This window comes from Scleropages formosus, chromosome 2 (genome assembly GCF_900964775.1).
Source record: "Scleropages formosus chromosome 2, fSclFor1.1, whole genome shotgun sequence".
In the NCBI taxonomy this organism is placed as follows: Eukaryota; Metazoa; Chordata; class Actinopteri; order Osteoglossiformes; family Osteoglossidae; genus Scleropages; species Scleropages formosus.
Window position 1 is genome coordinate 15,646,655 of NC_041807.1, and position 22,369 is coordinate 15,669,023.

The window sequence follows — 22,369 nt, forward strand, 5'->3', positions numbered from 1 at the left end:
TGATTGCAGTCAAATACTTTATTACTCTCTAATGAAAGGCTGTTATTCCTGGGTTGACTCCGCCCATTTTCCTCTTAAAGTAACAGCAGTGCTAATTCTCAAAGGGAAACGGTAGTGCTTTACAGTGGATTTACCACGATCGCATCGATGTTTGTCTACAACTTGTTAAGTCCCTTTCCCCCGGCAAAAGATCCCGCCCAAAGACATATGTCAATCTCCATCAATTTCAGTTAGTTAGTTTTGCTCCATATGGTTTGCGTTTACATTTTTTGAACACACTCATATATTGCCAAGGAATTAAACCTATGTACAATTTTGTCCTCACATTATTTTAAAATTCTGTCTTCTTTTTTTTTTTTTTACCACTATGGGTATGTCTATTGTAGTGGATAGCTTTACATGATAACTGTTTAAAAGACTGACTTTGCAACTGCAATAAAGAAATGTCCAAAAACTGTCCATAAATGTTCTGTGTTTTGCCAAATGATTTTAGCGTTTGCCTTTTAAAATGTAGATAATGATTAAAATACACTTAAGAAAAGTTTTAAATCGATTTACTTATCCAAAGGGATAAAACAAGTATGATACGGAAAAGCCCAGTTAAAGTAGGAGCATAGCTTCAGTATACATATATTTTAAGCTAGTTCAGTCTAACAATAGATAATAGTTTCAGCATGCTGACCAATCAGAGCGCAGAAGAGTCACATGACCATGGGGACGCGTATAATGTAAGCCGTGAAGCCCGATTCAAGTCATCTGAATTCTGCACAGCACAGAAAAAGAGTCAGATCCCTTCCCTGTAGGTCTCAGGTAAGAGGAATGAGCACCTGCCTGCATGCCGTACTGCGGATGCATGCTTTGGACAAACTTGTGCACTTTAACCTGGCAGAAGAACACAGCGGATGCCACCTTGACCCGTTTATGAGATGGCAGATCGCAGTAGAACTTGGACCCTAGAGAAAATGACGGCATCAAAAATCACATAGTCACATAGTGTCCGTCAGAAATACTGCTTTTCCCAGATGGCAGTAAGACCAGGGATGAAGCTCATGCGGTGCGGGGATTTGGGGGTAAAACCAGTTTTAGGGCTGTCATCTGTGATATTTCATTCATTCAGCCACGTTGCCCCATGGCTGTGGTATTTCGCACGGCGACAGGAGCGACAGCATGTATTAGCCTCGGTGAAACTTTGAATCATCTGTGAAATCCTTGGAGGTCTTTGGAGACGTGCATGTGCAAGGGCTCAGATGACTAAGGTTTATCACACCTAAGGTCATGCTGCATAGACTTTTACAACCAAAGAAGCCTCTTTGCATACGTCACATATATATATGTACATGCAAGTATAGAGACAGTCAGCACAACATTTAAGGACAGAGCTGACTTATGCCTTTAACGTCCTTCTATGGACAAAGTCAAGAGCACGCTGCCAGGGACCCGACTGGGGATGGAGCCATCAAAGAACGCGAGCAGTGGAAACACGTGGATGTGGAGTCAGCCAGCACTACGGCACAGAATGGCCCAGGGAGACGGGAGAACTAATTAAACACACCGAGTTATTTTTCCACATCGCTTCGCACCTGTCCCCGCTCTGTGGGGAACGCAGTCCCCGACTGGTGACCTTGAATGTATAAAAGCAAAGACAAACTGCCAAAAGTGTTTCTTGAATTTATGACTGTATTTGCAATTTGTATAGGTTCTGACTGGGGAAAAAGTGCAGGTCACACTATGCTGGACCAGTTAGGAAGAGTGTTAGTCTCCGTTAGTCGCGCACACAGGTCGCACCTAGCATTACTCGCATGAGACCATGTACAGTTTCAGCACGGGGACAAAACGGAGAGGAATTACCCTGCAATTACACTGATTGTTTTGAGTACGAGGGGCCCGCTCAACCACGGAAGCTATGTTCAACGATCAGAGGTTGATGAGAAACGTGTGTCAAATACTGAGCAATCCGATCTCTCAGTGTGGCCAAAATTAACCCCGGAGGAACATATGGCGTGATTTACTATCATACTAAAAGTGTTGCTGGTTCAGATGGGCCAAGTAGCATTGTTTGGAGGGCTGATTCGCACCTGTTCTAAAAGCACTCTTCATTATTCTTAGAAATAGCCCCTCCGCACACTGCTTCCGCGTCGGCCGTGCAATCTATTTCCACACGGGGAGACGTCATGAGAACTTCCAGATGGCATATTTATCCAGCTGAATAACATTTTCTGAAATAATTTACCTGAGCGACTGAAAGATTTTTAACACAAGCACTGACTTAGATACAGAATGTACATGTATATGTACAGGACATACAGTATATGCCTGTGGGCTTTGTTGACCAGGTCAGGGTGTGTATGTGCACTCACATGGTGCACTTCTGCGTCCTAATCACTGTAGTCTACCTGTGTAGATGGGGAGTCATATTCAGTGCTGGGGAGGGTCAAGGGGCACAGAAGTCACATGACCTGAGCCACAGCCCTCTTCTTTGCCTGTCACACTGTTCGTGTATTCAGGGCAGGAATTTGGACCGAAATGATCAGCATGTTCTGTAGCTGGAGAGGTGGGATTATGAGAAGGTCAGATGAAGCCCTTTGTTGCCATGACCTTGTAGGAGGTAACAAAGCAGGACACAGCCAATGAGAGAAGAGGAAGGGTTCAGCTGCAATACAGTTGCTTGGCAACATCAGGGTCAATGGTGCAAATGAAGCTGCCTCACACCCAGAGATGCTTAGAGGTCCTGGGAGGAAATGCATAGGGATTAACTTGGTGTAGGAATGACTAGAGACTCAAAACTCTTAAAAGTTCATGGCCATGTTTGCTGGGGAAAAAACATCATAAGCAGTCTAACAAAGCCATGTACTGTTTTAAATTCATATTATGGATGAATGAGACTACACTCGAGAGGATGAGGCAACAGAAAGATTCTGGGTATACCAAACCTACCACCAGTTCCCTGAATAACCCCGTATAAATCTGCCTCTTGTGTAAAGCATGAATACTATTAGTTTCATGTCATTTACCAAAATGACAACACGGTCACAATACAGGTACATGGGTTGAACTGCAATTACTGTGATTCACGTGCAGGTCCAGGTGCAGTTCAGACATGGCCGACATTGAAGAGGTTGTAGAGGAGGTCATAGAAGAAGTCGTGGAGGAGGAGGAGGAGGAGGAGGTGGAGGAGATGCAGTAAGTATTTATTATTGTCTTTTATTTTTTCCAGTATGCCAACATTTCATTGCTCAGATTCCAGTGTCCATCATGTGCATGGATGATGTTTTAGCATCGAATTCATGTAACCGTCATCGGTCTAATCCTCATCAAATACTTTCCATCTTCTACTTTCTTTCATGTTGCCCGTTTTTGATAAAGGGAAGAAGGTAAGGTCCCGAATGCGTGATTCATTTGCATTCAAAACTGACAGTAACAGTTTCACTAATGGCTGTATTCCATAACTGACCTCCTGTCAAGAGGAAGACAAAACAAAGAAACGTGCAGCTAAAAGTGAAAAACCTCTCTGGTTTTTCCCCCAGGCTGCAGTTTGTATGTTAATCAAGGGTGTATATTACAGAATAAACTAACGCTCATCCATCAGTCCGTCCACGGCATTTAAGCTCGATGACCGATCTGTAGGTGGACTTCATAACGAGCATTAAACAAATATCAGTCGTTGAATTTTTGTGTGTGAAGTATCACATTTCCCCTCACTTAGTAACTGTTTTCTCATTGTTTTGTCTCACACAAAGTGACTGAAACGAAAGGTAATGTTTCCTTCCCATCCGTATACATTATATTTATTATTTGTTCACTTTGTGCACTCACTTGTTTACAGGTGTGTGGTTAACCACTGTGCAATGAGATCTTTTGCAAATTTGCCTCTATGAACGTAACCACCACCATGGCATATTAAGAAATACAGATTTATTATAGAGCAGCATACACTTAACTACAACCAAAAATAACAGAAATGGATCAAAATGACATAGAGACAGAAGTATACTGAACATATGTAAATACATACAGGTACATGACAGAGCTCAAGAGCAAAGGGTTACAATACTCAGCAAGGTTGGGTATAAATCACTAAGAAGATCCAAAAAAGGTGAATGAACCTTCAAGAACTCACTGGAATGATCATGAGCCTTCAGGATCCTTGTAAAAAACATCTACGGTCCTCATAGAAATATCTCAAGCTGCACCAGCAGTCTATAAGCCACTGTAAATCAAGTAAAAGTTATTTCCCCAATAAGTTAAAAAAGCACAGACATGTCCACTAAAGTGTAAAGCATCCAGCTTTGTGAACTGAGTTTAGCGCTGCTCATTTGGTTAATACAGGGGGAGAAAAAGATCAAATTGAGGGTTTCTAGAGTGGAGCTAGAATTAAGGTCCAAGCCACCCGATCAGTCCAAGAATCTTCTATGGAGAAAAATTAGAATGGAAAAAATACAAAATATTTGTATGTTGTGACCCAGTCAATAAATTATCTGGACTTCCATCCGGAGCCCAAAAGGAATCACCACCTTCATTCGAAATTCAAAATTATTTTTATTTTAATCCAGCTGCTGACCAAACAGAAGCGGTGATTGCCTATGTTTGTCAGTTACTTACCCCTAGCAAACCACTTCTTTTCATGTGCAAATGGGAACAGCAGGTTCAACATGGGAGCGCAACCAGTGGTTTTTGTTAACCAAGTTCAGCTAACTTCTCTCTTTAACCCAAGATTTCCCTCGTTGTGCTTCGGCTTGTTTTTATTCACTCGAAAACCTCCTGTTGCATGAAAGAACTGCTCGTGAAGCATCCCGAAGGTCATACGTGAGCTCGCACACTCTTCTTCTGAACTAAACTAGCCCAGTTACTCATTGATGTTTTGTTTTCTTCTTATTCCCTTCCGACAGAAGAAGGTATGTAATGTTTTCCCTTCCTTCATCAGTGTGCAGTGATCTGAAATGATTGTCTTTAATTCAGTTTTCATCAATATTAATAAGCTGATTAATGTCTTTACCCACAGCCCCTGCCGAGGAAGAGCCCACAGGTGAAGTAGATCTTGAAGAGCTATTTACATCGATGTATTCCCCAGTTGTCTGCATGATTTGGTCTTAAGAACATGCAATAATGTCTTTTTTTTCCTTTTTCTGTATCTTGCTACCTACAGAAGGTAAGTTTCACTTACAGTTTGGGGTTCTGTTGACTGCTGTACATTGTCTGTTTCAAAATATTTTTAAATAAACTCTGGTTTTCTTTTATATAACAGATGACTCGAAGCCCAAGCCAAAGTAAGTGCTGATATGCTACCAAAAAAAATATTTCCAATTAAAATCACATTTACATTTATCCATTTAGCAGACACTTTTCTCTAAATTGACATACAACTCAGAGTAAACATAAGCACTAAGCACAATTTCATAATTTCATAGCATAACCATAATTTCACAATAGGCAAAGCATTTTAAAAGTGTTTTATCACGATTGCACCTGCTTCCAGCATTTTTGCAGATGCACATTACACAAGTAGCTGCCTCTAAAATCGAGCACAATAGGAAATATAAAGGCGATCATGGCAGGTTGTGTGATGCAAATTTGGTGTGAGCTAACAGGAGACCAGGAGGGAGATATGCCCAAAAGAGTGTGCCTTGAAGGCTCTGTCATTGCCTCTCAAAGACAGTGTGAACTAAAGAGGTAAAATTGTCCAGGTGGGTGGAGGAAGGAGTGAAGTTTTTGGGGACTGTTAGGTGTGGACTGTTGTTTATTATGAAGCAAATGAGTTTTTCCTGAAGAAACAGAACAGTGAAAGGATGCAAGGAGATCCTTATAAACTGTCAAGTCTGAGATTTTCAAAGTTCTGCCAGTTCTCCCTAGAAGCACAAATTTTGGTTCTGTTAGCACAAAGCACAAATCCTATAACCATAGCTGGTCAGGGAATTCTGGAGAATTTTTCAGAATCTTGAAAAAACTATTTAAAAGTTGCTCTTTAGAGAGCTTTCAGTATTGCTACTAAGACAGCTGGTAGTATAGTAGTTAGAGTTGCTGCCTTTAGATCCAAAGGTTGCAGGTTTGATCCTCACCTCTAGCTACAATACCTTTGAAGAAGGTACTTATCCTAAATTGCTCCAGTAAACTTACCCAGATATGTAAATAATTGTAACCTTAACACTGTAAGTCACTTTAGTGGAAAAACATCAGCTAAATGAATAAATGTAATGCTGAAACTGTCACTTACTGCAACACTTTCACTTCGATAGGATGTTCATGCCAAACATCGCACCTCCAAAAATACCAGAGGGTGAGAAGGTGGACTTTGATGTGAGTGGGATTTTCATTTTATCAGTCTGAACATCCCCCCCCCCCCCCCACACACATACCACACTGGCCGAAACCGTTCATCTCAAGCGGGGTCACGGCGAGCCGGAGCCTAACCCGGCGGCACAGGGCTGGAGGGGGAGGGGACACACCCAGGACGAGACTCCAGTCCATCGCAAGGCACCCCAAGCGGGATTTGAACCATGCCCCCCTCCTCCCCCCACATAAACAACCCAAACATGGGCACACCAGAGTGCTGTGCTTAGAAGATGAGGAGATAACAGCTTTCCATTCCACCTGCACAGGACATCCACAGGAAGCGGCAGGAGAAAGACCTGCAAGAACTACAGTCCCTCATTGAGGCCCACTTCATACAGAGGAAGAAGGAGGAAGAGGAGCTTGTTGCTTTGGTGAACCGCATCGTAAGTCTATGCGGCACGGAGGGGTGCGATCCAGTTTGGAACATCACCTCCTCTTGGCGTAAGACCTGTAACTGTCTGCAAGCCTCAGATGTGTAGCTGGAGTGTCCAAAAAGCCTCTCCTTTGTGGGTGGGTGCATGCAGGAGAAGCGGCGCGCGGAGAGAGCAGAGCAGCAGAGGATCCGTGCAGAACGGGAGAAGGAGAGGCAGGCCAGGCTGGCGGTGAGAGTGAAGAACACACACATGTGGTATCCAATCTGTGACACACACTGTGAGAGACAGTGGCTTAACAAATGGGTTTCCCTCCTGCAGGAGGAAAAAGAGCGGAAGGAGCAGGAGGAGCAGCGCAAAAAGCAAGATGAGGATGCCAAGAAGAAGAAGGTCCTAACCAACATGACCCACCAGTATGGCGGCATCCAGCAGAAGGTTCGATCTCAGCCTAGAGGTTCAGAGCTCGGTGAAATACTCCATATTTCTTCTATAAATGGAGCATCTATTACCTTGACTCATCATGGCACTTCTAGTACTCACAGTTCTTGTGTACTTGAAATGCAGACAAACACAATGAAATACACTGGCTCTTTGTGATACGAATAGCCACGTTTCAAATTTCAGCAAAAATTCCAATTAATTTTAATAGTATTAATAATAGTAATAATATTTTCTTCATCTATACTCTACAATTTCCAATTGTTGCTGAGCAAACAAGTTCCTTGGTGCCAGTACATCGCCCTCAAACCGAATACAGCACGAGACTACGTTAATTCATCAGCTCGTTTGTCATTTTCTTGCGTGCAGAGGATCAGTACCAAGACAATGAATGCTGCGCAGGTTTTATAGAACGAACTAGACAATAATTCACAGGAGGATTTAATAGGCGTTTGTGAAAAGAAGGTATTTTTATTTTCCTTCGTTTTAAATCAGTTTTAATGTTGTTTAAAGTTCATTTCAAAAGATTAAAATCAAAAGTCTGTAAAAGTGTTTTTAATTTTAGCCATATTACACTTTTACAGAACCTATCCCATAAACCGAGGGACACCTGTATTGTTAAACTCACTCGGTCATTGTTCTAGATGGTTTTACTCATGGCTCCACACCCACCCCACCTTGCAGGGGGAAGGTCGTAAAGGGGCTAAGAAACCAACCGAGAGGGAGAAGAAGAAGAAGATTTTGGCCGAGAGACAAAAGCCACTCAACACTGACCACCTGAACGAGGAAAAACTAAAGTGCGTATGAAATATGTCTGTGGTGCCTGCAGACACACATAGTGCATATACAACCTTGGGATTAATTAACGGTGCTTTTCTTATTCACATAACCTTCAATTTTAATGTTAACCATTCAGATGATCACATATTTGTGCCATACACATTGAAACAGCATTCCATCTGAACTTTAACTTGTTGGTCAGCTGTGTAGTCTCCCTTTACTAGTTTGAGCCAGTAAAATTCAAATTAATTCTAGCCACTAATGCTTATACATTTGCCAGGGGCATTACGGTGGCACAGTGAGTAGCACTGCCGTCTCAAAGGACCTGAGTAGTGAACGTGGGTTTGATCCCTGCTCAGTCTGTATGGAGTTTGCATGTTCTCCCCATGTCTGCATGGGTTTCCTCCCACAGTACGAAGACATGCTGTTTAGGTTCCCCCATAGTTAGTGTGTGAGTAACACAGAGAGAGTGTGTTCCAGTGATGTATGGATGAGTGACCCAGTGCAAGTAGTGTATCTAGCAGTCACCCTGGTGAATAAGGTGTGTGGGCTGATAACACTACATAAAGTTCATCGTAAGTTGCTTTGGAGAAAAGTGTCACCTAAATAAATAAATGTACATGGTGTGTGGTAAGTTCCCCCCTATAACTGGATATCACTGCACAGAGAGAAAGCCACTGACCTCTGGCAGTGGTTGATGGGACTGGAAGCAGAGAAGTTTGACCTTGGAGAGAAGCTCAAGAGGCAGAAATATGAGGTAAGTGCTGAGGTCTCATGCACAGTCACTCTTATTCAGATGATGTTCTTATCTCAGCTCTGGAGACCCTCCAAAACACCTTAGGTCCACATTTGCTTTTTTCACCTTAATGTCCTCTTCTACATCCTCATCTTTCAATGATATTAAAACTTTAGAGTTCTGCCAAGGCATGGTAATATCTCTATACATCATTGCTTGCGTAACTAACACAAAAGAATGCTACACCATAATGAAAATGAATCCTGGGTAAAACTAATATGTAAGATGCAAGAGCGTGGCTCCTCTTTTGGTTTATTCTGTTTCCTTTCAAGACACTGGTGATATTGCAGCTCTAGTACACAGTGGAAAACACTTTGGTTTCAAAAGGTTTTTCCGTCAAGTCACAATCATTTACATAAGTCTAACTGAACTTGCATTGGTACATCCTAAGGATGATGTGTAAATGTTAAATGTAGAATTCCTTTTTGTCACAGCTTGATATTCAATGCTTATTACTCAGGTTTACAATCCTAATCAGGACTACAGGATAATAGCAACTCCTTTGCTGAGTCTAGAACCTATAACATTGTTAGGACAGTTTTGGATGAAGCAAGAAAAGAGGTTGTTGCTGTAGATCCCAGTAGACACCGTGAGATGATGCACAGGATCATCCAATGGTCACCAACACTAACCTACATAAAACACTCAAAACTTAATAAAACACTCCAGAACTTAATCAATAGCAGAAGATGTAACTAACTGGTGTGAAGGTACAAACCTTGCCCTTAGACTTCATTCACACTTGGGTAGCCTGCTCTCACCCTAAACCAGCATCCACACCCAAGACCAACATGACTGTGAAAACATGAAGGTTACACACATATTCTTCTAACACTGAACCAGGTTCTCTTATGTCCTTTACAGATCACTCAGCTTCTCGTTCGGGTCAAGGACCACCAAAGGTAAGCACCAAAAACCATCCTAGTGACACCCACAACTAAGCCATATTAAGGTCACTGTGGTTTGCTTGATGTTATAATTCCAAAGTGCTCAGCTTGTCTTTTGTGCCCTATCTCCATGTGGCTCCCAAACTATGGATTTATTTACCTTATGCTTTTATCCAAAGTGAGTTACAGTCCCAACTGTCTTACAATGAGTTACATATTTATACAGCTGGCTATTATCTACTGGAGTGATTGAGGATAAGGACCTTGACCAAGAGTATGACAACAAGAGGTGGAATTTAAACTTAGACCCTTTAAATACAGGGTAGAAGCTCTACATCAACTACACACTTTCTTTAATGCATAAATTTAATAACCTAAAAGTACTAAAGAAGAGTCATTAGACTAAGTCAGTAAACTGATTAAAGATTTCTTTCATATTCTGTTCTACACATACTTGCAGCTTAGGTTGATATCATGAGTCAACATCAGACATTTCTGCTTTGACTCAGGCAAACTGGATGGATCCATCAGCCTTTTGAAATCAATTAAAATGCTAAATACCAAAAATGTTTCAGTTGTGATATTAAACCAATACTGATCAACAATGGCCCAGGTTGTCACTACGATAGGACGTTGTTCTAAATGATGCCTTATATGTACGAAGCGCAACTATTTCTGTAGTTAAATGAATGTGTTCCATTAGGTTCTTACATGATTCCATGAGTATTTTACATGTCATTGTTGTGATCGTGCTAGCAGACTGCTCTCAAACCATAACTGCACAAGAGAGATGTTTTTTTTCTACGTGTGTTTAGCCTATCTGGTCTATGTCAGGATCGAGCAATGAAGTGAAAATAATCACGGCAGGTTTAATTGTTGTACTCAATTACACGGCAATGTAAGAACAGTATACATTATCACGAGTCACTGGAGCCCATTTTCATTATACAACACCCCATTATGTGAGGGACGGCTGTGCTGTCTACTGCGCTTTGCTCTTTCTCCACATTAACACTCATGGTGCTGTAACATCCTGGAACCTGTTGGTTCAATGGATGATCAGGGTCTGATCGCAACATGTCTTTTTCTTCTTCTTAGCGCCAAGGGTCGTGGCAAGGGCAAGATGGGCCGCTTGCGATAATGGGACAGCAGAAGAAAGCAGCAGAAAGTTCCAGAGAAGCGCCAATACTGCTGCTCCCGTGTTCTGCTTGTGGCAGGGCCCCACTATGCTGGGAGCATTTGCAAACTTTTTGTTGTATTATATGTACAAACAATTAAAATTAAAAAAATAATAAATAAAAAAATCACTGCACTAGCTCAAGTGGTTCGTTTTAAATACACCACATACTACTATCTTGGTTCAGGAAATGACAGCTGAAGATTGTATCTGTGTGGCAGGCTGTTATTTCACATTTAGACTGCATCACTTATTAATGTCATATCAGTTAAAAAATAAAATAAAAAAAAAAAAAAAAAAATTAAAAAAAAAAAACCAACACCACCTACAGACTGGTCCGCACAACAAAAATTTTCCACCGTGTTTGGGATCATCCTGGTAAAATACTTTTTTAATGTTATTACACCTCATCTTGATACAATATCTTTGCTCAGATGAAAAATTCAAAACCATCACACCCAAGCACCCACCATTGTAAGAATACAGGTCATCAGTGCTATCACCTACTTAGCACAATAAAATCTGTCTGGATTTCCTGTTTCGGAGACAAAGATGTGAACATAATGATGGGCTGCTGTCAGAACCACACGCAACCATCCCCAGTCATTCGTACAGTGCAACACTAACCATAACTCACACTGGATAATACAAAAAGTGGGTTTTTTTTTTTTTTTAAATTCTGCCAACTGAGGGCAGCCCAACAGGACAGGAGTTCTGCTAGTGTTTCGTACACCCTGAACTAGGAAGCATTAATGTGACTGTATTTTCTGCACTATTTTCGGTTTTCTAGTCAACACACATAACCAAGAGCACCATGACACTCATTCAGTGTTGACTGGTGAAAGATACTCTGGCAAAATATGTAGAAGCAGACAAAGACTAACAGATTATGGTTTACAGTTTACCGTTTCGTGACAGTCCACACAGTAAATAAAAACTATATTCAGACGTACAATGGATCTTCAAGTGGTTTGTTCTGAGGTCATGACTGGCCCGGGAAAAGGGCTCTGGGAGATCCTCACCACAGGTGAGTTTCCCGGATCTCTGCAATCACCTGGCTGGCTTTCTGCAGGGCCTGAAGGAACAGCATGATGGCGAACAACATCAGTGGGGTTATTTTATAATGTGTTCATTCCTGGTTGGTTTGAACATTCATGAAGCTGAGGCAACACTTGTGCAGTCACAGAGAACAAAGTCTCGATATTGCGCGCGCACATCTGCTTGCGTGTGTGCGGCGGGGGGCGCACACCTTGAGCATATCGGCAGCCTCACTACGGCGCTGTGCCATGTCCTCAGACTCCGTCAGCAGGTCGTCTAGCAACGCCGATTTGTAGAGCTGCCCCACCAGCTCACTCTGCAGACTGTCCTTCACATAGTTCACCAGGAAGTGCATCACTGCCTTGGGCACGCTGCACACAGAAGCAAAGGGAGACAGATACACACAAATGCACATGGCTCAAGTGGAAGCCAACTTTCCGACCGCCAACGTGATGCAAGACAGGATTATTCAACCACCACCCCAGAGAGCCAGAGATTTTTTTTTTCCCCCCCAGCATAATGATGTGATTGATCCCATTTAACCGGCCTCAACTTTGGGTGCTGTGCTGACAGCTGGGAAACGGATCGGTCACGGCTCTCCGGTGCCCGAGTGGAATACAAAGCGCTACCTGTCCTGGATATTTTTCCGGACAATGAGGAAGTAGGACTTAATGAGCCTCTCGATGACCTCGCAGTCCCGCTGCTCACGAGCTGAGAGCTTCCTAGCGACCGGAACAGGCTGCAGTATGACAAAAACAAAACCACAGGCATCTGTCAAAGAAGTGAAACGCTTCAGCGGGATACCAAAGGCACTACAATTGTAGCCCAGTATCAGCCTGCTCCCGACTCATCAGCATCAGTGAGCAGACCAGAAAGACCCACCACATCCAGCAGGTTCACAGCATGGCCCTTCTGTGGACTGGGAGGGACGGTTCCCTGGGGTTTGGTCTTGTCCTCTGTCAGTCCTTCCTGGCTCTTATTCAGCATTCCCCTCCAGTTCCCTGTGCTGGCCTCTTGGTCACCCTGGGCTCCGCCTCCCGCTACCTAGTGCGGTAGAACACACAGTCAGATCGCCAACAATTCACAGATCAACACCATCTAGGAGGAATACAGAGCAGGTACCGGTCCAGCCAGCAAGGACACTGTGAAACCATGCAGGGGCACTGTGGAGCTGGCAACGGTGATGGGGTCAAGACTCTCCAGTGCAAATGGGCTGCATCAACCACCTTCTTGTTTATACACACAGCAATAGCCAATTCCGACAAGCACTACTAAGCTTGGAGGGGCAATTATGAAAGGGACCAGGCAGAAAGGGTGGGCTTAAGCGGATTGCTTGCAATGAGACAATACTGGGAAAGCAAGAGGACACACACACACACACACACACACACACACACACACACACACACACACACACACACACACACACCTTGGCCCCCTCTGATTCTGCAGCAACAGGATGTTCTGGTGGGGAAACAGACTGAGCACCTGGACCCTTGAACGACTGGAAAAAGAGTTGGGAGGCTGACACAAGACCGAGAGCACTGAAAGCAGATATCAGTGGAGAACTTCCAGGAGAGGGAGGGGTTTTGACATAACCTGAGTGCACCTAATGTCCCATGCTTTGCGTCCGGGAACAGTGCAGCTACAAGTTTCGTGGTTTCGTTAACAGAGAGGACAAGACAAAAACAGTCATTACTAATGGACAGCGACACACAGCTTTATGACAAGACCAGAGAGTGACCCCTGCTGGCACTGCACTCCCCAGAAGGGCCAAACCATTAAAAAAAAGTCACTGAAAGACAAAGCTACTGAACTGTATTCTGCCTTTTTTGACCATACACCAAAACCCAAGTAATACCAAAACCTGCACAAAATAGTTAGGGACTTATACCTAAAAGCACACGGTACAGTTATGAAGCTTTGAAAAATACTGTAACAACTAGTAGCGGATGAAAAAAAAAAAAAAAAAAAAATTAAAATTACCCCATGTAAGCCTTTGGGATTAATCAATTTTTTGCATTTGCTCCACTTTTTTCAACCTTCATGGAAAATTATTATAAAAGGCTATATAGAACATGACATTTAGGCTGGAAAGGAAGAAAGAGTAGAGACAGGACTTCAGCAAAACTCAAAGGGAAAGCTGGACTTTAAAGATGGAGCCATACCTTGTCTCGGGAGGCCGCAGCGGACACCTCTCTCATTCGGTTACGCCTCTGTTCCTACAGGCAGCAACACGACAAAAAACACAGAGTGAACATTTCGCTGTTGGACTCTACTCCGTTACTATAAAAGCAGAAGTAGGCCAGCCTCCTGGTTCCTCCATGGCCCCACCTCGATGTTGCTGTTCATCAGTCCACAGGCATCAGCAAAGTCTGGGTGCTTGGTGTTGATGTAGGCCAGCTCGATGGCCACCAGGTTGTGCACCTGTAAAAGACGACCAGTTTGGGTTATAAATCATCAGCTAAATACCACAGAGACCGTGATACTTTTTTCTAAAACATTGTATCTGAAAAAATCAATTATGGAAATGTACAGGTACCAACCATGTCGTTTGTGATGGGGAGCCGTTTCCTCAGCAGGGAGGTGACCACTTCCACAATTGCATCGTGAAGCTTGGGGAACCTCAGAAGCTCCTGCAGGAACCAACAAAACATCAGAATTCCGCACTATAAATACAGGCAAAAAACCACTAAATCACTGCCGTGTGCGCGCGCGTGTGTACCTGTGTGCTGTAATTGCTGCAGTGTTGGATGATCCTCTGCATCTCCTCGTGCACCAGCTCCACACAGCGCAGGCTAGGCTCCTCTAATCGCTTCACCTGCCTCTTCACCAAAAGCTCAAAAGACACCTCAGGTACAAAGAGAGCAGGCCGCGGCCCCTGCGGACGCACACGCATACACACCTTGTTCTTCACCTGTCTCGTCTCACCCGATCGTGAGCGCAAAGAGGACATTATTCAAAGCGGCAACCCACCGTGGCATTTCTGATGGCTGTCAGCACATCTATGGTTGTTAGTCCACCTAGTGGGTCCACAGATTCCAGCGTTCGTCCAAACGTCTCATGGAATATGTAGCAAATTCTAGCTCCACCGCACCTAAATAACAAAAAGTACGTGTTCAGAGTTAATTCTGGCATTCAGTAAATATTCAGATTTTGTACAGATTGTATCTATAGATTTTTCCACCAACAGAAAAAACACCAGGCAAAAGTTTAAAAACAAAATTTGCAGAAAGTATCCCGAGATACTTTGTGTTCCAAGCTACCATTTCATTCAGTTTGTTTTTTAAAAATAAGAAAAAAATAATTTTTTTTTTTTACTGGTTGTCTGACAAGATCACGCTACTCTAAAAGTATCCAATCAGAGTTCTCATATTCCCTCTCATTTTATTATTTCTGTCCATCAGAACTCTCCTATCCGCTCTCACTTGATATTGCTGACCAATCAGAGAACTCCTACTCCCTTTCAAGTTCACTCAGGTCCTACTGACTGTCCATTCATATTCCTTCTTGGAGGTACCGCTGTCCAATCAGAGCACACCTGTTTTCACACAGATGTATTCCTGTCCCGAGCGATCCCATTTCCACATGGTGGTACTGCTATCCGATCCAGCATTCCTATCCATTCTTAATGTTTTACTACAGAAAAAACTGAACAGAAAGCTGCCCATTTCCTCCCAGCGAGGCCTTAATCGGAGTATATCCAGGGTGTTCCCGTGCAATCAAACCTTTCGTTCCACGACTCAAGAAGCGGACTCACAGTTCTGCAGTCTCGATGTACTTGGCCGTGCCCTCGATGGTGTTGCAGTACTCCGTGGCAAACTTGGTGATGAGCTGCAGCAAGGTGGCACTCTTATCCTCCACGGGTTCACCGTAGCTGCTGAGCAACGACTGGTACTGCGCCGCCAGCACATTGATGCGAGTCTTCAGCTCAGGAAGACAGTCGCGAATGTGGTGCATCAGCAGCCTGCATACAACCAATAACCACAGCAACATATTGTTAACCTGTTCCCATAAATCTGCCACAATATACCTGGTTTGACAGGCTAGTGCGTTACTCCCAGGTCACACAGACACATGGGTAGAGGTGCGGATACACTCGGAATAGCGATACCACAAATTTGTTCCGAGTAGACCAGTATTTTCAGAGCTCCAGCCCTTGATTCCAATTTTTTGTCAACAGCATTGAGTTTTAAAGGTACTTTCAGAAGACACGTTGAAGTCAGCGTTCTAAATGTAAACTCTATTAGTCAATAATTACAGAAATCTGGAATGTGAGCACCAACAAAGCAGCACTGCAGTGACCGAGACGTTCACACCTGTTTAGAGTCTTTGCCAGAAACTTGGTGCCATTTCTATTGGCTAGAGAGGGGTACTTCTTCTGTAGGAAGGCATACTCGTCACGGATGGCGTCAGCCACCGTTTTCTTGTTGTTAATGTCCAGCTGACTCCTGCGGTTGGCAAAAAGGACATTTTACATTTATGAACAAAAGGGCAGCAGATGATTTACAAAGGCAGATTTAGGAGCAGGTTGTGCAGAAGAACTGTATGGCAGTTCATTGTGGACAAGTACCTGTTGACCACTCCAATCAGCCCCAGCTTGACTGGAATGACCCGGCCCATCAAGACGTCCATTGCATCAGTTCCGGCATCCATTAGATCCAGTTTGGTGACAACGGCCAGCGTCCTCCGGCCTGCCAGAGGCATAAGACACAGATATGACAAACACTGACACAGAAAAGCTTAAACAAAGCCTGGGCAGCTCCAGGACAAGAGGGGCTCAGTCTACACCAGGGTTTGAAATAACCCTTCAGCCTGCACCTGGTTCACACCTGGATGAGCAGGTGAGGTCACATCAACAATACCATCTCATACTCATCAGGTCCTTGAGCTTCCTAGTAGGTGGGAGAAGCACTGACCATCAGGGTCCACTTCCCGGGCCACCTTGAGGGCCTCAGATGTGGCCATGTCGGTGTTGGCGGCAGTGACAGCGAGGATGATGCAGTTGGGGTTGCTGATGTACTTCAGAATCAGGTCTCGGATCTGAACTTCAATGTCTTTGGGCTGGTCACCTACTGGGACCTGAGGGTATGGGAGACAGACACGTTCGCCTCTACAGCTCATTCTTAACCGTTTCTGTATTAAAGATATTTCCCCATCATGCTGTGCTTGAATACCTTTGTAATTCCTGGAAGATCCACCAGTGTGAGGTTCACCACATGAGGAGAGAAGACCTTCAGATGAATGGGCTCATCGCTGATACCCTGAGGCAGTGGAAAACTGATCTAAAAACAACTGTACAGCCACCACATCACTGGAACAATTCCAGAAGAGACCCGAGTTACAGCATCATAGAAACAATACTGTATAACAAAGACTCCCTGTCATTAATGAAGGAAAGGTAACAGATGACCAGTTAGCAGGTAATAAATGAAGAATCAGTTCTTTGTATTTTCAGTTCAGACAAAGAGCAAATGTGGTTAATCTTCTGTCCTTCCAGCCTCATGACAAACCGGTTTTATAAAAACAAATTCCCCGCACCTTGTTAATGCCCGATACTCTGTCCGTTTCATTTTCAATTTCTTGCCTGATCTCATCAAAGTCTGTGTAGATCTGAAAACAAAAAAAGGAATTACAAAATGTAACAAAAACTTTGTTGATTTTTTAAATTTTACATTGTTTTGTTACATTAAACATACTTTTTGGCATTAGTTTGTACTATATGTCAATTTTTAGAAAAAAATTATTCCACAATCTTGAAATTAGCTAATTTTGGCACCAGGTTCCAAGCACCAAATATTACAGTACATTTTATGATCTGATGCTTTCTAGAAGGTTCTGGTGCCTTCTCGAATCTTCCAATGGCTCTAAAGTGCCAAACTAAAACTGACACTCTAGAAGAACTAGTGGTAAGTTTGTAATCAGTAAATTTCAATCATAATCAATGCAAAAATCGACATAACTTGGAACTTTGAAAATTTTGTTGCATTGCATTTACTGCCACACACTGCAATGACTGTATTAGCAACTTCATAATGACCTAAAAAAATAGCCTAGTATGTAGGACATAAAAAGGCCAAACCTAACATTTTCAGATAAGCACATGATGAGACTTCCGATCACAGCTGACGAATCAGAGTCATGTCAATGAGAGACTATTACTGATAAAAATAAAATGTGGAGAATTACATCAGGGACACCTGGTTGCTGCACAGCGCATGTTTAAACCCCACTGACCATAGTACCTAGCCCAGTTTGGACCTTTTTTTGGTTCCAGTACATACCTTGTTTTTCGTGTGCAGAAATTTTCCCCACTCTTCAACCTCCACACCTGTGGAAAAAGAGCGAAGATTTCCTAAATCGCTGAGAAAAGAAGACGTGGAGGTCCCACGATTTAGCCCTGCAGCAGTGGTGACATCACCCCCCCCCCAGCATCCTGCTCTTGAGCTGGTGAACTGAGTGCAAACACTCAAGACTGAGATGGTTGTGTTAGGCTTGTGTCTTCTGCTACAGGTGAATGTATGTCCTGTAAGAAAGCTCTAGATGTGTTTTCAAAAACAAATACTCAGCATCGACACCAGCAATGAAAAGCACCTGGGGAACAGGCAAAAAGGAAACTAAAACTAAAAAATAAAGCATATGACAAAAAAAAAAAATAAAAAATCAGCAGGAGATATTCAGTAGGTGAGTGGAGAGGAGGCTCTGTCTACATCCCAGCATGCCTCAGTTCAGAGTCACTTATTCAAACCCAACAGGGAACGTAGAGGGTGCCTCCAGGGTGTAATTCCTACAGTCACTAATAAGGCCCACGGGCTGACTCTTCTTAAAGAGTTTGTGCCGTTTAAATTGGCATTTGTGATGCTTAAATGGGCTGTACCCCAGTCAAAGGATCAGACCTGTTCCAAGGTTGGACCACTTTGGATTTAAGTTTACAGAGAAGAATGCATGATTAAGCGGTACAACTTAACAGGTAACATGAACATGAACAGGATTATATGTGCATGTAATGCTTACATATGGACGCAAGTGGAAAAATGCTAAATCTAGGCTGAGCCAAGCAAGTATAATTATACACAATGCAAATAAAGGCAGGGGGGCGCGGTGGTGCAGTGGGTTTGCCCGGGTCCTGCTCTCAGAGGGGTCTGGGGTTCGAGTCCCGCTTGGGGTGCCTTGTGATGGACTGCCGTCCCATCCTGGACGTGTCCTCTCCCCCTCCAGCTTTACGCCCTGTGTTGCCGGGTTAGGCTCCGGCTCCCCATGACCCCGCATGGGACAAGTGGTTTCAGATGGTGAAGTGAAGCAAATGAAGGCATGATGGGAACATAGCAGAAGAGCGGCAAAAAAAGCAGACATGTAGGAAAGAAGAGGAGACCTCTGTAAAGGCGCCCATTTGTCCACGAGGTGACGTCTGCAGCCAGAGAGAAACGACAGAGACACAACATCAGCTAAAGCCCAAGGGTGTTGCCAGACAGACAGTTCCTGCAACATGTTCATCTGTCATCTAAACCAGAATCCAAACAACAGGCTCATTTATCAGGCAATACCTGAAGGAAACAATGAGCGAGGCTGTTATAAAGCACTTTGAATGTATTCCTCTGTGTGCTTTGCAGGGCAGATTTGAGTCCCTTCAAAACGTTTCATTTTACTGATTCCACGTCACTTAAAAAAGTAACACAGTTGAACTCCGACCTACAGTTTCGAGTAACCAACTTTTCATTGACGCAAACAATTAAGTATTTAGGTTGATCCAACAAGTAATGATCATAAATAGTAAGCGCCACCTTTCGTTTTCCCAGGGTGGAGAAAAAGCATAAAGAAAATGAACAAGGTGTAGATGATCCTCTGCCTTCTACATCTATAGTTCTGAGCCTTCAGTACAATGCCATCCCTGTCTTACTCCACCTTCATAAACATTTCTGGCTCCAAGCTGATGTGCAATTGTGCTTCAAGGTAAATAACGTGCAACTGACATTCTTTTTGTTTTAATTTCTTATAATTATGCTTCAATATCTAATTACTGGCTATTAGTGAATTTCACGTAATGTGTGAAATAAGAGAAGGGATCGAGGAGTTGTCGGTGAGCACCAGCACCCTGATCTGGGCCTTTACTGGGCTTCCTCATTTACACTGTGTCGTAAATACTCCTGCCAGGGTTCTCCAAAAGTCCAGGCATGTGCACAAGCCACTGGGGCTCACCAGAGGGACGGGTTGTCTGCCCCGTCACCATCTGTGACCAGCTGAACATGAGACAGAGAAAGAAAGACAGTCTGCAGCGGTGATTTGTCCCTGTCCAAAGGACCGTGGTGTTGCATCCTACCCTGCACAGCTGTCCTGGTTGTTAGCATTTACACTTATATTGATTCATTTAGGAGAGGCTTTTCTCCAAAACAGCACACAACTCAAAGTAAAAGCGAATTTCACCAACAGACAAAGTCGATGCACAAGACACAAGTAGGTGCAAACAGAACTGATGAGGAACCCTTCGCCCATTCCGTGTCACGTTCAAATTAGGAACGTTGTGACTAATTAAGTGTGTAAATCTGGGCTCCAGCTGTACTGCTGAGGAAAATGGGAAGGTATCTGAGCTGACCAAGTTAGCCCTACTCCCAAAACTACAACTCCATTCTCTAGTCACACTGGAACAGATTTTAGGAGCAATATGTTTTACAAAAACGCATTTTTCTAAAGGGTCAGCAAACCAAAAGAGCTGAGTCTAAAAGGAAGGGAGGGGAAAAAAGTCAATTGTGTGAGGACCTAGAAAGACCACACACACACACACGAAAAGAACATTGCACCGAGAAGAAAGGACAGGGAACTCAGGCAGTGCAGCAAGCAGCAGTTAAGCACAGTGACAATGCTTCAGGATACCATTCTCATCGCCAGCCTTCCTGCGGTCATCTGCGTCCACGTGAACGAGCTGCAGGATGAGGGGCCGCCGTGTGACAATCCCGGTACCACGTGGCAGCAGGTCGCGGCCCACCAGGCTCTCCAGCACCGAGCTCTTCCCACTGCTCTGAGGACACGACACACAGAGTAGCTCGTCAATCAAGCGGCACAAGAGAAAAAGCGCCTGGGCCCACAGGGACCAGCCTGTATAAGACAGCGTATACCACGACAGACGTGGAGGACGTACATCTCTCAGGATGACCCTTCACGTGGGCCGAAAGTTACAGACGAAGACATCCCTTTAGAAGACTGGCAGAACACACCTTCCAGAAATAGGACACGTCCTTAAACCTATTAGCCCGAGATGTGCGGAAATAAGATCAGTGCGGGACTCCCTTCAGCTGAACAATCATTAGATCTTCAGAAGAAGGTATTTGTACAGTGTTGCCCAGTGACCACAATGTGCACATCAACATTACTGCATGGGGAATACAGTATACAAAATATGGGTAAGACCAGCCAGCAATGACTAAGAAAGACTTAAGTTAATAAACACTTAGTCCTTCAGAAGAAAAATTCAGACAAAGAAAACCCTTTAAAATTATTAACCTTTATTTCACCGACATCTTCTTTACAGCGTTAGATGATCAACCTTACTATGATTTAACAATTGACACAGCTGGGTATTCTTACTCCATCAAATCAGGGTAAGTACCTTCACCTAAGGCACTAGAGTGGGACTGGGTTTTGAACCCAAAGTGAGAGCCTCAACCACTGCGCCATCTGCTGGTCCTTGGCTTTAAATAAATTGAATGAGCATTAGGTTATCGCTGGTGACACTGAACACATGCTCAGGGTCAAAAAAAAAAAAAAATGCAGAAGAGACAGTTCATCACTGCTTCTTCAGCACAGTGATGATGATGATGATGATGATGAGCACGCAGCTGCAGTGCGGTGCTGGGGTCACTGCATCACTGGACCGTCCCTGTACTGCATTTGAACACGACTGACTCTGACAACGCGGCGCGTGTGCTGTCTGTCACACTGACTGACACTCCATGACTTACATGGACTGCGGCATCTGTTTTTCATGCATCACGCGGTGAACTCTGCACCAGCGAGTTTTCCCGCTGATAATGAAGACGAAGACACACACACACACACACACACACACACACACACACACACACACACACACACACACACACACACACGCGCGCGCCCGCTCGCTCAAGCTGAAGTTCGTGAATGGACAGTCACAGAAGGACACGGACGGACGCACTCTACCTGCGTTCCGACCACAGCGATCTGCGGTAACTGGATGATATCCGCCCCCACTGTGTTGAAAACGTCCTGGAGTTTGTTTATTACAGGGATGAGAGCCTCCATGCTTCCGCAAAGCGATCGCCTGTCAAGTCGAACAAACCAACTAAGCGGCAACCCCGCCAAACGGAGACAAAGTCACGCAATGTCCCCTTACACCGCCACCATTTATTCAAACCGGAAGCTAATCGCAGCATTGAAGCGTTGCATTCTGGGAGTGCGAGTCCCGACGATGGAGATCGCCTACAACGGCGTGTTACTGCGTTTGCTCACAGTCACTAATATTAGCTGAATGCGAATTTCATTTCCAATCCAAGCGCTATGAATGCAGCGGGATTTTCGAGAA

At 43.9% G+C, this 22,369-nt stretch overlaps 2 protein-coding genes across 4 annotated transcripts; one reads left to right on the forward strand and one right to left on the reverse strand.

Moving 5' to 3' along the window:
* The first annotated feature begins 3,097 nt into the window (after positions 1 to 3,097).
* Positions 3,098 to 11,046, forward strand: tnnt2e (troponin T2e, cardiac). Its single transcript, XM_018747151.2, has 8 exons — positions 3,098 to 3,180; positions 6,231 to 6,291; positions 6,594 to 6,710; positions 6,852 to 7,133; positions 7,821 to 7,933; positions 8,583 to 8,673; positions 9,577 to 9,614; positions 10,698 to 11,046. Exons 1-8 carry the CDS (start codon positions 3,098 to 3,100, stop codon positions 10,738 to 10,740), a joined length of 828 nt encoding a protein of 275 aa, XP_018602667.2. The 3' UTR covers positions 10,741 to 11,046.
* A 100-nt stretch (positions 11,047 to 11,146) lies between these two features.
* Positions 11,147 to 22,198, reverse strand: LOC108931665 (dynamin-1-like protein). Of its 3 annotated transcripts, XM_018747619.2 has the most exons (20): positions 21,988 to 22,198; positions 20,683 to 20,827; positions 19,187 to 19,222; positions 18,099 to 18,145; positions 17,356 to 17,427; positions 16,992 to 17,078; positions 16,734 to 16,896; positions 16,388 to 16,508; positions 16,134 to 16,265; positions 15,575 to 15,781; positions 14,791 to 14,911; positions 14,540 to 14,695; positions 14,361 to 14,450; positions 14,149 to 14,241; positions 13,983 to 14,036; positions 13,244 to 13,318; positions 12,697 to 12,858; positions 12,444 to 12,553; positions 12,026 to 12,185; positions 11,147 to 11,851 (listed from the first exon to the last, which is right to left on the reverse strand). In XM_018747619.2, exons 1-20 carry the CDS (start codon positions 22,087 to 22,089, stop codon positions 11,795 to 11,797), a joined length of 2,190 nt encoding a protein of 729 aa, XP_018603135.1. In that variant the 5' UTR covers positions 22,090 to 22,198; the 3' UTR covers positions 11,147 to 11,794. The 3 variants fall into 3 exon arrangements, with proteins under 3 accessions (XP_018603135.1, XP_018603133.1, XP_018603134.1); XM_018747617.2 differs by lacking the exon at positions 13,244 to 13,318; XM_018747618.2 differs by lacking the exons at positions 13,244 to 13,318; positions 19,187 to 19,222.
* Positions 22,199 to 22,369: the final 171 nt, after the last annotated feature.